Raw genomic sequence first — 18,062 nt, 5'->3', positions numbered from 1 at the left:
AGTTTAACTAACAATGATTGGCAAGCAGATTTCGAAAGCCTAATCTATACATGAAATCAAACTCATCCAGGGTCTGCATGTAGTTCACGCTTTTCATTACCCGTGATGAAGCGCGACTTTCAGTTTCGCTATCAGTATCGCTAGTCCCTCCAAATCACTGTCGTCACTGTCACTAGAGAATATGGATATTTCCATTGCCTTTTTGTTTCTTTTAAAATCAGTGTAAGCGATATTCAAAACATATGGAGTAAACTGAGGAATTGGTCCGATTGAAAAATGCGATTGTTTACAACAATCAAATCAAATGTCAAAACGGGTAGATAGAGTATTGGCAAGCGTAAACTGTCATTTTCAAACAGAGGGTAATCTATGATTTGTAATCCGTCCTCTCAAAGATCGATTATTGTTAGAGATAGCTTACTCAATCTATGGATAGGTTATTGGCATGCTTTATCCATAAAAACGAATGAATTATCAGTCTTAGATAGCAGACATTCGATTAGGATTGGTTATTAATTTCGGGCGTTAGTAAAATAAAATACCTTTACAATCACTGCTATTTATTTTATTGCTTATCTACATTTGTAATTCAAAATAATAATTACAAATTAACATAGTTTTATTAGTTGAAAGTTAAAACATAGAAACAGGCAAAATTTCCATACATTATCTATACTATTATATAAAGCTGAAGAGTATGTTCGTTTGAACGCGCTGGTCTCAGGAACTTCCGGTTCGAATTGAAAAATTCTTGTAGTGTTGGATAGCCCATTTATTGAGGATGGCTATTATAGGGTATATGTATATCATCACACTATGACCAATGGGACCAAAAACGGCTAAAATTGATTACTTTTGAGAGCTTCCGTTGCGTGCGCTGCATAAACGGTTAAAGTTATGCAACAATTACGTATAACGGAATTGTAATTTGTTCCATAACACTGGATAATGTGTACAGAGTCCAATTATTATTATATGGCACCAAGTTTACTGCGTACTTCATACTAAAAACTAAATCCTTTAAAGATTTATTAATATATTATGAACAATGTTATTAAACTTCAGTGTCAAAATATGTCAGCAACCACATTACTCACGTTCCATTTTGAAACTAATTAAAAAGTTTGTATCTTAAATATGACATGTACTAATTATTAATTATTTCTTTTGAGGGCTAAAATACATAAAATATTTTTTATTACTCCAAGTCGCAATTAGGCAAATATTGAAACGAATAGTTTGTATGGAAAATACAAAAGTTTTTTTTACGAATGGAATATTCTGCATAAAATGGAATGGTCAGGAGGGAACGCATCTGGAAAGGATTGCCAGCAATCTATCGTTGAAGGCAAGCAAGGATAGGCGAGTTAGGATATTGGCATGCCGATAGGAGACCAATCGAAAGATAGTCGGCAATCTAAGATAGGTTTCTGTCTTGGATAGTAGATACATTATTAATTTCGGGCGTAAAACATTACAATTGTCAGATACTTGCTTTTTATTTTGCAAGTCTAGTATTCGAATAAAATTATTCATTCTATATATTTATAGTTCGAAATGAGATAATGTTCATTATACGAGAAATTTATCGTGGTCGGGATAGAGGCTCAACAATACCAACATTGATCAGTTTCAAACCATCCGCCTACAATTTCACCCCTTCTTTTGGGATATACAGGTGCAGTGGGGTAATTTTTCCATGCTCGTATAAAAAAATGGTTAACAGATCTCTATTTGTGGCAATTCCTGAACGTCATGATCCCGGAATCTGCGAAAATCTTTATTCCTGTAAATGTCCCAATCTTTCCTATATCTTGCCACTGAAAATGGATCGGTAATACAATAAGTAAGTGGGCTGTGGTTTATTACACTGAACATAGAATTGAATGTTCTCGCCTTCTATCCAATTTTTAGTCCAAAAAAGTTCCATTGACATATACGCGAAAATTCGTTTTAGTACGTATCTACCTACCAAATTTTGAGGGATACCTAGTTATTTATTACACAATTTTTACAATGATTTAAATACTTCATATTATCTTGTAAGTACCTTTTCAATATTATGTTTTAGATTTTAAATATGACGTTCTGTATAGTAAATGTGTGTACACCTATTAGGAGCACACATATCAGATGCTGTAACTTATTTTATTAACCGACTTCAAAAAAAGGAGGAGGTTATTTTATTGAATGTTATAATATAAAATGATATGTGTATGCTTTACACGCTTACTATACTTTGTTAGTTTTCACGGGGTAGTGACAGAAAAAAAGGGTCACTGATCGGGGTCCGATGGCCCCGTGTACCCGATGCTCTGCACCGCCTAGCCCTACCGTAACTTCACAGCCAGTTGTACCTTGTTTACGTCTGTTTTTAATACTTTTTTTAAAGTAAGAATACTTATATCTTTTGATATGTATTATTTTGTTATGATTTGTGCTATTTTATTCTAGAAAATTATATAAGTGCTTACGTATGATTGATCGCACTTTAGATAAGTTTTTATACGTAATTAACTCATACAATTATACGCATCGACCCTGGAAATACTATATTATACTAATTTGTACGAAGACGTAGACGTAGACGAAGGCTTGTCACAAAAGTAACGACAAGCCTGGAGTCTCAATATTCCCTCACCAACATTCCCATAGAGGGCGAACATCTTGTTGCGGTTTATTCTTTTGTCGAATGTAGGATCGAACGTGACCCCTGCCGTCTATTTCGTGATCGATACCCGTCGTTGTCGACACGCCGCCCGACCCAATTGCACTGGTGAGTGGTGACGATCGAAGACGCAAAGCCCCAGAGGCGACGAGATCTTTGCTAGATTATATTCATATCTAAACTGCAACTTGAAAGTACTTATAAATAATTGTATGTACTCACTCATGGTGCTATATATAACCTATGGATAAATATTTATCTTGATTGGAATGACACAGGAATATAGTTATGAGAATATGTTTCGTTAAGGTGTCCTTCTTAATTTTATTAAATCTTTACTAAATTTTTTTGCTTATCTTTAATAATATGATATCTTCACTTCGATAATTGGCATGTTGTTCCTCTTCTGGTATTTTTATTACATTAAAAATATTAGTCAATTTTGTATAAAATTTGTCCCATAATTGCTTCTGTACTTCTGAATCTCGGAGTTCTTGAGTCAAATATATGACCATCCTCTTATTAGTTGAAGAATTTAAATTTTGCAGTGTTTCTATCAATGGGTCAATAGCCTGGAAAATTTCATACACACAGTTAGCAAAATGATTTCTGTGAAATAAGTGGTGGATACTAAAAGTATTATAGTACATTTATATTGTATGTACAAAGTAGATTCCAGCCAAAAACTTGAAACTAATACGGTCTACATATGATATCAATACGTCTTGCTAACGGTTTCTAGATATTATGCCATGTTTTGTAAAATATACGATTAATTTAAAGCACACAATGACTTTACACTATGCAATGGCATTGTACATTTTCTGGCAAGGATGTCGGCATATAAAACTAATTATAATTCCATAAAGGGCCGTTCAATTATTACGTAAAGCAATTTTTGAAGATTTTTGACCCCCAATTTTTCCTCCATGTAACGCGCCGTAACGTTTTCCTGTACGCTCCCGCTCCTCCTTCAAAGTTATGTAACTCTAAAGTGACCATTATTTTGGAATATTCACAATTACGCAAAATACCAGAAAATCGCTATAATACGTTTGTTATTGTTTTAAAATAAAAAAAACAATGTTACATAACGCTTTGTACGAGACTCCTGTAACGCATCGTAACGTGTTACGAGACCTGCCACCCTCCCCCAAATTACGTTACGTCATACTTGAACGGCCCCTAAGATTAAGTTTAAAATCAAAAGCCTTTATTTACTAATAAAAAAGTAAATTTATTTTCAAACTAACTTTAGCTGTCTTCCACAGCAGTCCTCTTTAAAGTTAGTTCTTTTGTCAGAAGGCCTCCAGCATTTAGCATTATTCCCTGTCCCTTGCGGTTCTCGTCGTGATTTCGATTATGAGGGTAAACTTATTATTTATAAAATTATTTAAATAATTACATATATAATTTCAATTAGAAAAATCTGTCACAATGTTTAAAAACAAAACTTTCCAAGTTTAATTTCAGCTTAAATAAGTGATATCATACCAACTTTAAATGAGCTTAAAGGAATTTTTATATTGGATCTACATAGAGTATAATTTTCCAGGATAGAAGTAGCTTATGTCCTCCCCAGGTTCTCAAACTACCTCTATACCAAATTTCATCAAAATCCATTGGATAGTATTTGAGTTTATCATATTAATACAGGTGAGTTTATTTTATAATATGTATATATTTCTTTAAGTGTCTATCCGCCTTAATACAGTCCTGCATTCTTGATTTCATTAGACATGTTTCTAGGCAAGGCAACCAGTCCATAGAATGTCTTGTCATCTAGGACAAGGTTGAAGGCACTCAATCACAGGGAAGGATGTTGCGCTGGAATGATCAGGTTAAATCTGCCATGAACTGCCATGACCGTAGATGAGTACACCAGAATAACCTCTTACAGAGAGATGTGGAGAGAGATTGTCAGGCTCATTGCATCTGCTTCGGAAAACGCTACATGATGACTATTAAACTACCACTCTCAAAAGTGTAACAACCAAGAAGAAGTGGAAAAATTTTGTCATACATATTTGTTCCATAATTTTAATAATTTTAACCTCAGTGCATGCAATGGAAGCGCTCACAAGGAATCAATTTTCTTATTTTTTGTAACATTTTTCATTATTATTCAGCTCTAATTGGTCAAAATGTGATGTTATATAGTCTATAGCCTTCCTTGATGAATAGGCTATCCAACTCTAATAGAATTTTTCAATTCCAACCAGTAATAACTGAGATTAGCATGTTGAAAAAACAAACAAATTTTTCAGCTCTATATATTAATATAGATTATTAACAATTACCTCTTCATAGTACACGCAATCAGCTAATACAATCATGTCCCATTCATCTTTATATATCTCTGAACTGCCTTCGCCCCAAACAAGAGATTCTGCCGTGGCATATCCTCCCATACTGGAGATTTTTGCCTTGTTTTCATTTATATTTAAACGAAGCAAAGTCATTGCCTCAGGTAAGTCTGTAAGTGTTACTTGGGCTCTGAAATTTTAATTTCATTATAATTGGAATCAAACTATAATTCATATAAGTATTGTTAAAGCAATTAATATTTAAATACCCACCTTGGAATTTCTGGCTCTGTACTTTCCCAAAACCAAATGTCTTAATTCTAATATAATAGTAAAAATGCCAATTTATTTAAGAATTACACATCTAAGATGTTACTAAATTGCTTACTAACCCTAAAGTAGCAGCTGCAAGGCCCACAACCCCTAGCCCAGCTCCCAGCTCCAAAACTTTTATACCGCTTAGAAAATCTGATTTCTGGTGACACATAGTTTCAAGATATTTTGCCAATACTAGAGAAGCATCCCATACAACACAGTTTACATCACCTTCAATTTTTTGATATATTTTTAATGTTTTCAAACATACTTCGATATCGATTTCTCTCGGAAACAAATCATTGGTAAGAAAACTAGGTTTTCTGCGAGACATTTCGTTTTATAGTAAATCCATAAGATTAGAACAAAAAATTATTACGGACAACTGATTTCTCAACTTCACAATTTATTTTTTTATGATTTACTTATTTGTCGAATAAATAGCAATTATAGGCTGTTCAATTTAATACTTTAAACTTAATAAATAATTTAATTTTAAAATAAATCAGATTTTATAAGATTATTAAATTAACCTTCATTTTTTTATAAGCAGAATGAAACCGACAAACCAAAGAGAATTATAATATACAGTAAAACCGTTTAAGACGATTTCACAGGGACTCAACCAAAAACGCGTCTTAAGCGGGAAAGCGTATTATGCGTTATATAGGGAAATAAAAAACGGATCTACTACATAAGTTTGAATTAATATTAGGTATTGAATTGTAAATTTAAAAATTATGTACGTTGTATAAAATGCTGTGTATCTATCACGTTATTTAAAATAATCACTTATTTTAGTTTGACAAAAAGATTTTGAGGCATTAGCAATTACAAGATTTTCAACGTAGTTTAACTTTTGTAGTTCGCCGCAGTTCAGTCAGTCCGCTGGCCGCTACCGCAGAGGTAATATGTGTTGGCGTTAGGGCGTATTAAACGGGATGACGAATCGTATTATGCGTTAAAGAATGTATGAAAAGATGTCTCAAGTTGCAGGGACTGATGCAAAATGGCGTATTATGCGAGAAATCGTATTAAGCGTGATCGTATTAAACGGGTTCTACTGTATATGGAAACAAACAGAATTAAAGATTTTGAAAACTGACATATGACTGATAGTGGTGTCGAACGATGAAATGCGAAATCGATTGCCAAGTAAAATCGATAAATTTATATCATGAGTCGAATTAAATGCACAATAAATCTGTTCAAGAATTTAAATATTAAAATACTATAAATTCACGATAAATATTTTTTCTAGCCAGAATAAAAGCAATTGGACCCTGTATTAAATTATTGCATTTTTATCAAAAACAATATGATCCCTTATTTTATAATTTGGTGTTGGTAACATTGTTGTCTATACATTTTTTTAATAGGTAAGACTTTAATCATATGACAGTCAGTCATTTATTTCCGAACAAAATGGCTGTGACCATGGTCCCCTTTTGGTTTTCCTTGATTTTATCCATTATTGGTGAGTTTATTGCCTATTTTTTTTAAATAATACACTATACATATTGTGTCCTTGTTATTACTTTTATTTTATACTTTCAGGAACGAATGCTGCGGGCGAATTTAGCATTCTATACAGTCCAGACTCCCTAAGTTTTAATGGACAAAGTAAAGTCTTGGAGAGTACCCTTAAGGAAGTGTTTTCAGCTTCTTGTGGACTCTCCGTGGAAGAGGTATGTCATCTTTCTATTTGTTGAAGTAATAAAAAAAGTCTTATAAGCTTAATTTCAGGATTACATAAAATCTGGTGACAAGGGCGTAGTAAGCTTTAGGATGAATGATTATTTTGAAATAATTGTGTATTCCTTTTTCAGAACTCTGAATGGAATGGATTGTCGATAATCGATCCCTTTAACACGCCAGAGGCTGTTGTTGAAGTTTACATTGATGGTGTTTCTAGCCTTGGTAGTGCAGTAAGTATGCTGATATAATAGTTATAACAGTTACAGGACATAGGAAAGGTATATGTAAAACACAGACAAGTTTGAGGAGTAACACAATTCATGTTTAATAATATAGCCCATATTAATATTGCTCATATTTCATGAACTCATTATAATGTGCAATCAGCCTACATTATTATTTGATGCTGATAAAATATAAAATGATATAAAATCTATTTTTATAATAGCATTAAACTTTGATTTAATGTCACACACATTTGAAAGCTTTATTGTTTTGTGTACATATATTAATTAATTTAAATTGATGTACTTTTGTTAATAATTCCAGGCCGGTTTAAAGTCAAAGACCTTCCCATTGACTGTAGATGAGTATGAACCTGACACATATGATGAACTCAAACACAGAATCAAGCAGAGGTTCACAAACGGAGGCAACAAATTGGTTAACTTTAACCTGAACAACCCGGAAGATGTAAGAATTATTCTATGAATTTATGACATATCATGCTCAATACATTATGTCTAAGAATAACTTTGAATAAAAGTAGATGGTTGCTTTAGATTTCATAGAAAACACTTTGGAACCAGCTTTTAATTCTACATTATGTTACTCTTTCTTATGGTATTCACATTCTTGGTGATAATAATAATATTCAAAACTAATAATGATTGCTATGTTAAGCAGTGGCTTAAATTTGTATATACTCTCAAATTGTTCATTTACAGCTGGCAACTTACTCTGATGTCTTTGGTGAAATTGCTGTGCCCAAGGTCACAAAACAAAGCTTGCAACATTTGAAATACACAGTTGAAGAGGATGTCCAATTCTTGTATGAGCTGGCTGTATTGAAAGCAATAACACAAAAGGTTAATAATTTTAAGGGTTATTTATTGTAAATGTTACAAACATCAAAGCCTATATTTATATTTCTTTCATATTTTCAGATTGAATCTGGAGTAGTAAGTGCAGACAACATTATTGACATCTATAACTTCAGATTCCGTTCCCTGCATGCCTTGTCAGACTTCCATGGACCCAACTCCTTGCAAACTAAAGAGGCTAAGAAGTTGTTGGGTGAGTTCAGTATTATTTTTATACATATTTTTGTAATTAGAAACATAATGTAATTACTAACTCCTCATGAAATCCATTTCATAGAACAATTAGCCCAATTGTGAATTTTACCTGGAGAGAATGCATGTAGGATTTAGTATATTCTAAATAATTGTCATCTAAATCTATTTAACGATTGACAGGCTTACAATAGCAATCATTGAAATTTTATCGACATTTTGCTATATCCACAACAAACTAAGGAATTACAAAAAAAAATGTTTTTTTGTTAGTTACAGGTGTACACCAGTAACAAAGTGAAATTTTGGTACTAAATGAGTAAGTTTGTGTAATATAAACTACGTGTTTTTATAGGTGAGGCGCTTGAAGATCTTACTAAAGCATTTGTAAAGGCCTATGATGGTTCAGCACTAGTCACAGCCGTTACTACCGATGTTGCCCACACTCGTCGTGCTGTCCGTTCCCTTCCTGACAGAGTAGAACTGAAGAATTCTGTAAGTATATCTTTATGCTTTATGTAATTTACTGTTTATCAATATCAAGTGAACAATATTCATTAGGGTAGTTGAGTGCAAATAATTCAATGATATGTTAATATGTGAATCAAGATCTAAGGGGGATAGCTTTTTTTATTACATATTTAAATAATATGTTATCCACATAAAATGTGATTTTCTTATAATATGTGTTTATTTTGTATTTTTTAACAGACTGAAGACGATGGATATTCCGCTGACTATGCCGCAATATTCAATATTATATTGTGGTTCGGCGTAGTGTTCGCATTCACGCTGGTCGCTATCGTATATGCTCTGATGGATATGGACCCTGGCAGGGATTCCATCATCTACCGCATGACAAGCACTAGGATGAAGAAGGATAACTAAAAATGTAGTGTGTAAGGGCTGTTCAAAAAATAGAGTACACTTTTGAATAAGTTCTAACCGCAGTATTATATAAAACATTGCCCTTGTTACTCTACAAAGTTTCATTTAGCAATGAGTAAAATGAAAACAAGTGTAATGTAAAAACAAGTTCTGTCATCTACTTGAATTACCTAACTTAGTAGTAAGTTATCTTGGCTTATCATGTTATTGTGTTGGATGTTTGTGTCGTTGAAATAATTAGGCATCCAAGTCAACTATCCATTATAATACCAACCTACTTCTCGGTATAAGTGTAATGTCACAGACATTGTATAAATAGTTTTATTAGATATATAAAAATAACTTTGTTGAAAATGTTAAATATTTTTATTTATTTTGAATATAAATGTACAAAGTCGTCACCTATAAGTTTGGTTCTGTGGTACCTACATGAGTAATGAAACTGCAAGATGTTTTCAAGTTTGCTTGAAATTAATAAAGAATTAAAACTCAACTTAATGTTACATACTACCCATTGCAGTAATTTACAATGTTGTGCCCTGAATTATTCACATATTTAAAATAAATACATTCCCTTTATTTGACTTTGTTTATTTTTTAATTTACCGTAAATTCATTCGACGGCACAACCTATTTCATAAATGAAATGTTTTATTCCACACCGAAAATCACATCTCAAATTATGAGCTGCAAAAGAGTGCAACAGTAATTGGTTTGAACTTTCCGTAGTATTGTAATGCTCTTTGTTTAAAGTTTTTAGAAATATTCATATCTCTTTTTATATAGTGTCGCTCGCGGCTCTATCCGCGTGAAAAAGTTTTCCTGTATAAAAGTCTCGCATATTTTCCCGGGATAAAAAGTAGTCTATGGCCATTGAAGTATATAGCACTCGGGAGTAATGTAGCTTTCTATTAGGGAAAAAAAATCGCGACATTAGTATGTTCAAACAAAATAATAAACTCTTCAGCTTTATATAATATTACTTTGTATAGGTTCTAAGTTAGTGTTATATTGCCTTTGGTATAGATAGGCATGCAAACAAGGAAGTAATCAAAAAGAATTATAGTATAATATGTATATGGAAAGATGTAATTTACCCCCAAAACATGTTTTGAGAATTTACCCACAGGGTCATATTTTGATGTTGAGATTTCTACCATTATAGATAAGACAATATTAGAAAATGCATTTAAAAAAATATATAAACTTTTAAAACGACGACAAATAAAAAAATCGATTCAAATAAATATCTCAAGAAATTATCAAAACACTTTTCAATTCATGTTTTCACATTTGTGAGTGAAGCCTGTCTTTCGATTCCCATTTTGTACGCGAATTTATAAGTAAATCGTCAATGTCCCAAGGGCTACACCTATTCAAATCCTTAAGAAATAATTGAAAACTACTTTATTGTTTAGTAATATTATTTAATTAATTGTATTTAATTTTACTGTGTTAAAATAAAGTTAGTATATTTTTAAGCTACAAAAATATGTCAGTTGATAAAACTTACAATTGTGCAAATATTATAGTAGTCACATATACTCTTACAACTATCTTAGTTAAATATATTTTAGAAAATAATAACAATTACTTCATATTATTTGGAATTTATAATCATACAATTTTGTAAGGCACATTATTTGAATAGTAGAGGCGAGATAGGTATTAAAAGTACCTACAGTACATTAATTGATCATACTTCAATTGATTTCAGCTGTTAATGTTTGTATAACAGAATTCGAATCTTGCAGCTGTCATTATTAAATGCAAATTGAACATAGTACCCAGATCTATATAGTCTAATATAAAATTTATTAAGCACCAAAGATACGCAAATATAACTCGTAACTTGTTATTTGTCGATTAAATAATTTATAACAAGCAAATATGGAATAAGGGAAGGCAATGCGCAGACGCTCCTAGCGGCGCACGGTGTAGTGATGCGCGCGACGCAGGCGGCGGCGCAGCTCGGCGGGGAACTTCTCGTAGCAGCGGCGGCACGCGGGCCGCTCGTCGTACTCGTAGAACTTGCTGCGCGTGCTCAGCGCCGCGTCGCACACCGAGCACGCGAAGTGATGCACGCACCACGCCTTGTTCAGCGCCGTAAACACTGCAATCGTAGTACATAATACATCATTTACTCGCAAAGTCGAGACCTGTAACCTACTATACAAATCTTGGGTCATATTTATGATTAAGTCCTAAAATACACAAGTCTACTGAGCTTAACCCATTAACCTTAACCTTAACCCAGAGAGTATCACAATTTTACAAAATTTTAGGACAGCCACTGACAAAACTTAAATGCCAATAAACATAAAAATTATGTTAACCGGAATTTAGGTGTATTTCGTAATCAAAATTAAATATTTGTTTTGAAATATATATAAATAACTTACCGTCACCAGCAATAACTTGGTTGCATACATAACATAAATTGCCGAACAGCTGGTGGTAATGCTGTTCGCAATAAGCAAGTCCCTTCTTCTCATAATGTCGATGACCATGGAACGGTTTCTCGCATTTGGCGCACACAAAATGCTGTAAAGAGAATTCACCACAAATGTTAAGAAATGCTTTTAAAAAATTAGGGACAATCTTCTATTAAAATTTGCTGTCACTATAATGGTTAAAGCCCCGCAACTGCATCTTAATAAACGAACCCTATATTTTTATACTGTTTTTTTTAAAGGCATGATTTATAGGATAATAATGTAACACAACAATATTATTAAAAATACCAAATAATTTAAGTTGTTACCTCAACATGCCAGTGTTTTCCCAACGCCGTAACAATTCTCTCTTCAATAGGACGGCGACAAGCTCCACAAATCGGAATGCCCATTTTATCGTGACAACGAAGGCAGAATAGATTGTTCTGGAAGAAAAAAAAGTTATTATTCCAATAATCTACCAAATATCAACTTAGAGAACAAGAATAAATACATTATTGAACTGATTTTCACACCGAAAATCAAAAAAATGGAGTACTATAAATTTTAGTCTTCTGCATGATGAAATCGACGTCCAGTTTTATATTGCCTACTGAAACACATTTTATGTCCTATTACAGTAAACAATGCAAACAGCCACTTTTGGATTTGCAAGGAAAATGGGACTAATAAGAATAAAGTTGCATTGATCTGCAAATAGAGATTGGGATAGTTTATTAAAATCGACCATAAGGCATCTTAATAAAGATAGAAGAACTAGACTCACCACGTCATTAGCAGCGTAGCCTGGACGATGCTTCACCTCTCTGGCAGTATGATCCAGCTCTACTCCACAAGTTGCGCACGTGAAGTGGTAACCGTGGTACACTTCCCGCGGTAGCGGAGTGGTTCCCCATCGATCACACCACTACAATGTAAAATCGCAGTAATAGTACATTGAAGAATAGAGTATATTCATAGTATGTAGAATATTATACTCTATTGTTAATTTTATGAATGTTTCCTATTCCTATACTTAATAATGAAACAAAAATTTATGAAACAATAACATCTAAAACATACCATAATAGAAAAAAGAAAACCATACTATGAAGCTAAAGAGTTTGTTTATTTGTTTAAGCGCGTTATTCTCAGGAACTACTGGTTTTAATTGAAAAATTCTTTTAGTATTATATTATGTATAGCCTATTTATCTAGGACAGCTATAGGCTATATAACATCAAGCTATGATCATTAGGAGCATCAATGAAGAATGTTACAAAAACGAGAAAATTTATTCCTTGTGAGAGCTGCTGCGTGCGCTGCATTAAAACGACTAAATAATATACACAACTAATACCTCTATAAAGCAATAGTTCCTCTTAAAAAGTTCTAAAAATATATCATAAAACAAAGTACCCTGTCGCATGTGTCTACCTATCTGAATGCAATTCACTCAAAAACTACCAAACTAATTTCAATTAAATTTGTAGGTGGTATGGAAACAGTTCGAGACCCGGAGATGGATACAGGCTACTTTCTATCGCGGGAAAGTATTATAGCGGGACTATTATCCCGGAAAACTTTGATGCGGGTGAAGCTGTGAGCAGTTCAACATAAAGACTTAATTCTATTATTAACGCATAAAATGGCACAGTTTATACTTACTGGCACTTATGGCACATGTAGTTCTGCAATCCGTCGGCCTTGATGCGAGCATTGCAACTGTGGCAGAGCGCTCGGCCACCGTGTTTAATGAAACCAGCATCAGCCAGCTCCATATTGCACTCTTCACAACGGAAGCAAGCCGGGTGCCAATTGGCGTTCATGGCCTTGATGACGCGTCCAATTACAAATTCACCTGTTTAAATTATATAATAGACTAACCTTAACGTCATTAAATACTAACAGTAATTAGGATTGAGACCTACATCCTTAGGCTAATGTTTTATGTTGTATTGAAAATTTTAGTAAATTCTTCAGTTTTTATTCAAGTAAAAAATTTTAGCTGAATTTTTATTTGCCGTACTAATATTTTTTTATTTATTGGATATAGTGAAAATAGCCAAGATTGAATCAGAGTATGATAATAATGTAATATGGTTCGGTGGTTAAAGCCATTTCAATTTTTTTCTATTGATTCTGTTTATTGTATTCAAAAGGTTTATTTACCGCATTTTCCACAGCATGGTGCAAATAGCACCTGGAAATCGCGTTCGCAATACTTGCGTCCTTCAAATTCATAAAATATTCCCTCTGGAAACACCCCGGAAACATTGGGCACATCTGAAACATAATATTAAAGATTATAATTTTTAATCATTATTTAATATGAGTATTTTTTAAGCTATTTGGTTTGAATTGGGCACTATGTAGTAATTTTGGCCTTCAAGAAACAATTAAATTCTGGCAGATTATAATCTTTCAGAAAATAAATGTCATGATACAATAAATTATGTTATATTATTGTATTACAAGCAGCGATAGCCTAGTTTGGTGTGGAACGGACTGACAAGACGAATGTCTGCAGGGGTCAAACCCCAAGGGCACACACCTCTGAATTTTCTAAAATCATGTATATATTCTTTGTGAATTGTCCTTCGCTTTAACGGTGAAGGAAAACATTGTGAGGAAACCTGCACATCTGAGAAGTTTTCTATAGGAATTTCGAAGGTATGTGAAGTCTACCAATCCGCACTAGGCTAGCATGGTGGACTAAGGCCTAATCCCTCCTCAGTAGTAGAGAAGGCCCATGCTCAGCAGTGGGCAAGTATATAATACAGGGCTGATATTATTATATAATTATTATTTTTTCCTGCAGTGCAAAATATTTCATATTGCATTATAGAATAAAAAAAATTATGACCAAAAATAGGATAGAATCATTTAATTTAATATGAAAATGCTAAAAATAAAATCAGTAAGCAAAAAATCTGACTTACACAAAACAATTAGTATGCCAAAGTTCTCCATTGGAATTTACAATTTTCTCATTTGGTTCAAAGCCATCTGAGCAGCGGGTACAAAACATATTATCAAGAGACATGGTTGCTAATCTGTAAAAAAAATTATACAATATACTTATCATATAATTCCGATCCATTGTATTTGAGGACTGTTAGGGACTATTATATTTATGAGAAAATGGCCTTGTGAACATTGCACCTGATAGAAAAAATGTGGTTATTACAGATTACACTAATTTTGCGAGCAAATACAGATTTCTTAATTGAAACGGAACCAAATATTCCTAAAACTATGCACTATAAAAATACTAACCTGTATATTATATTAATATCACTAAATATGGTATGTAATATGACCTGTGTTTAAATTAAATTCAAGGAAGAATTACAACAGGAAACTTATACCTTGTTTAGTCACCTGATAACTGAGCTAACGCAAGCAAATAGCACTTTAGGTAAGAATAATAAGTGGAATTATCGGATTTATGTTTTTGTTACAATTTTTTTTAAAAATATTATAAAATAAATTATGACAAATATAAATCAGTACTTTCTTAACATCTATTTTTTTTAATAATTGTCAACATTCTCATTGATAAATTACTAATCTCAAAAGAATTCAACTATTGCTCATTGGAATTTAAAAAATTTTCAGGCAACCAATTATTATGTTAAGGCAGCCCTGAGGCAAGTAATTAGTTAGTTTAGAGATAACAAAAGGTAATAGAATGTGTAGAAGGCAGATGAAGTGATTAACTTCATGCTAGTTAAGTTACAATTATTACCATTAATATCAATAGATTTTGGTAGTCAAGATTTCTATTTTATGCATTACTATTAAATAGGCTCTTCCTATACAAAATGTATACATTTATCCTAGTGAAAATGTTTATTAATTATATCTTTAGTTTACTTTTCTCAATCTGAAATTTTATCAGTTACAAGATAAAAGAATGAAGATAGTTATCCTTATATTTTTTACTAATATAAAATGTAAATATGCATTACTGTAAAATATGAAATACAAAATGGGGCTTTTAAATTATGTTCCTTAATCACAATAAAAATGTATCAATACTTCCAGATGATTATTACCACCAATAACATGAATAATTTTAAAGCAAAAGGTCAAGTTAATATTATAATTAAAGTAGAAGAGTTAACTGACAATGAAATTGGACAACAAATATTAGTTTTTGTTACTTATGGTGTAAAAGATATGTTGTGACAGTGTGGTATTGCTCCGGGCATGATTTCGCGTGATATTAATGATTTTTATTACAGGTGTGTAAGTGCCCATAATGAGTAACTGTATGAAGTAGGTTAACCACTCCCATACATCGCTTACCCTGGCATTTTTCACTTGTTATGTATGTAAACTGTAACAACAAAGTGATCCTCCCAAAAATTTCTGTAGAAAAGAGAATATTGCTGATCAATATGCCCAAAACGCTGCATAAACAGAATTAATTGGGCTCAAACTCATACACTGCCTACTCAATGATGTAATGAAGTATAAATAGATCATAGTTTTGTACCATAAAAATATTTAGTTACCTTATATTTGCTGTGACGACTACTGATTTTAAAGTTCAATCGTTGATACACGTAACAGAATACAAATATTTCAGATTGAAAAATGTTATCAACTCATAGTATAAACAAAAAGTAAAAAGTTTGAAGTTACAGTACATAGACGGTCTGTATTCTATAATATACCCATAGACTAATATATAATACTGGAAATAGACTGGCAACTCTCAGTTTGACATTTCATAACGTTGAGCGACATCTGAACGCCAAGCAGGGAACTAAAATAAATATACCTATGTATATATAGATAGGTTTCTAACTTTCAAAATGTATTAAATTCTGATTCAATCGACCCATCGGTAGAAAAGTCTTGATTGTAAAACACTGATTCTTAGTAACAATTTTTCGAACATATGCTGTTAATGTTAATCAGTGTTTTACAAATAAACTTTGTTCTACAGATGGGTCGAAATGTATTGGTTTGACCTATTTCCACCGAAAGATTAAACGAATACTTTATTTTCTCAAATAAAATATTTGATTGTTTGGGAAAACAAAGTAATAATTTGATCTCCTAGAGAAAATCGGTTGAATCAGTACAGACATATTTTGAGAACCCTTTAATTATTAGGTTTTTTTAAACCAAAATAATAAACTAGTATACATATATAGTAAAGAACAGAGATAAATAATACAATAGTTTATATTGAAGTCATTTATTTTTTTCATACATTCATTAGCTTTTCCGCTTCCTACCATTTCTTTTATGGTAATGTTCTCGAGCCTGTAAGATGATGCGATCCATTTCGTGGATGTCTGCTTTAATAAAATTATAAAAGCTTTTGCCAGTTAAAACATTGCTAATTTCTTTGCACCAATTCATAACAAAGAACACAACACTTTTATTCATCAAATACTTTTTTAAATTACTTTTATGCTCAATGCATGTTATAAAATTAAAGTCAATGTGTACAGAAACTATTAAATTTATGTATTGTACAATATTTTTTTTATTGGCATCATTTTTCAAAACCTGTAAAGTAATGTGTTCTACATGGGCAAAGAAATCAAACAATGCTCGGGTGGGGTAGCACAACCATTTTTTGCCACAATATTCTTTTTTCAATATATATTTGTGAAAATCTTGTATACTTTCACTAATATAATTATTTTTGCAATGGATACATTTTTTAAAAATATTTTTTTTGGCTTTAGTGGCCACCCACCCACTGCAATATGCTATAGCAGCGCATTTCTCTACATCAACTCGAGAACGACTTTTTAAAATTTCTTCTATATTTGTTAATTGAATATTTAAGTGATACTCATTAATGTGCCTTATCTCTTCACCATTATTGCTGGGTGCTTCATTTAGAATAAAGGTTTTTAATGAGTTTAGACAAATGCTGTCATCCTTTTCGCAATTTGCTTGAGGCGAATGAGCAGATGTTAAATTATTAATTAATAAAGTTTTAAAAGCATTTTCAAAAGCCTGTGCATTGGGCATTGAATTATTAGAACCATGCGCTCTTATTGCGCCAAAAAAGTTTTCTAGTGGGTCTTGATTGATATTGCGTAAAAGTAAGGAGTTTATTTCTTGGGACCACAAATATTCGACAATAACTTTAAACCCTTCAATTGTTTTCACCCAGCTGGTAAGAGTAGGCACTGTTATTTCTTTATCATTAATTACATATTTCATCGATTTTAAAATCGGTAAACTAGAGTTCCATAATTTTAAATGGGGCGAGTTTCGTGTAACTGCTGATCTATATACTTTCCCTTCTTCTATGCTGAAGCTTGCGTTGACGGAGTCGAATAGATCGTCGAACAGCATTAATAATTCTGCAGTATCCGTGCTTTCTCGAGGGACATTTCCACTTTCTGTGAATGAAATGTTATTATTGTAATTACATATTTTTTACTTAGTTACGGCAGTCAGGATTCCTACATAGGAG

General features: G+C 32.3%; 3 protein-coding genes across 5 annotated transcripts; 1 reads left to right on the top strand and 2 right to left on the bottom strand.

The window, feature by feature from the left end:
* Window positions 1-1,438: 1,438 nt before the first annotated feature.
* Window positions 1,439-5,844, bottom strand: LOC115445056 (protein-lysine methyltransferase METTL21D). 3 transcript variants are annotated; one of them, XR_005112739.1, is made up of 4 exons: window positions 5,367-5,844; window positions 4,969-5,164; window positions 3,922-4,450; window positions 3,031-3,240 (listed from the first exon to the last, which is right to left on the bottom strand). XR_005112739.1 is itself a non-coding variant. In XM_030171144.2 (3 exons), exons 1-3 carry the CDS (start codon window positions 5,621-5,623, stop codon window positions 3,007-3,009), a joined length of 687 nt encoding a protein of 228 aa, XP_030027004.2. In that variant the 3' UTR covers window positions 1,439-3,006. The 3 variants fall into 3 exon arrangements, 1 of the variants encoding a protein (XP_030027004.2); XR_005112740.1 differs by having other exon boundaries at window positions 3,922-4,495; window positions 5,248-5,584; XM_030171144.2 differs by lacking the exon at window positions 3,922-4,450 and having other exon boundaries at window positions 1,439-3,240; window positions 5,367-5,623.
* A 786-nt stretch (window positions 5,845-6,630) lies between these two features.
* On the top strand, window positions 6,631-9,754 carry LOC119190006 (ATPase H(+)-transporting accessory protein 2-like). The gene is made up of 8 exons (XM_037440956.1): window positions 6,631-6,766; window positions 6,847-6,977; window positions 7,119-7,217; window positions 7,537-7,680; window positions 7,935-8,075; window positions 8,154-8,283; window positions 8,638-8,777; window positions 8,994-9,754. The coding sequence occupies exons 1-8, from the start codon at window positions 6,685-6,687 to the stop codon at window positions 9,168-9,170; spliced, it is 1,044 nt and encodes a 347-aa protein (XP_037296853.1). The 5' UTR covers window positions 6,631-6,684; the 3' UTR covers window positions 9,171-9,754.
* An 826-nt stretch (window positions 9,755-10,580) lies between these two features.
* Window positions 10,581-16,285, bottom strand: LOC119190007 (LIM and senescent cell antigen-like-containing domain protein 1). Its single transcript, XM_037440957.1, is given in 11 exon segments — window positions 10,581-11,283; window positions 11,573-11,714; window positions 11,935-12,051; window positions 12,393-12,496; window positions 12,499-12,533; window positions 13,274-13,466; window positions 13,778-13,871; window positions 13,873-13,891; window positions 14,548-14,661; window positions 15,920-15,982; window positions 16,129-16,285. Coding segments are annotated over 10 exon segments (1,017 nt in total). The 5' UTR covers window positions 15,928-15,982; window positions 16,129-16,285; the 3' UTR covers window positions 10,581-11,092.
* Window positions 16,286-18,062: the final 1,777 nt, after the last annotated feature.

This window comes from Manduca sexta, chromosome 21, assembly GCF_014839805.1.
Source record: "Manduca sexta isolate Smith_Timp_Sample1 chromosome 21, JHU_Msex_v1.0, whole genome shotgun sequence".
Classification (NCBI taxonomy): domain Eukaryota; kingdom Metazoa; phylum Arthropoda; class Insecta; order Lepidoptera; family Sphingidae; genus Manduca; species Manduca sexta.
Note: the sequence above shows the minus strand (reverse complement) of the source record. Positions and strands in the feature narration are given on the sequence as shown.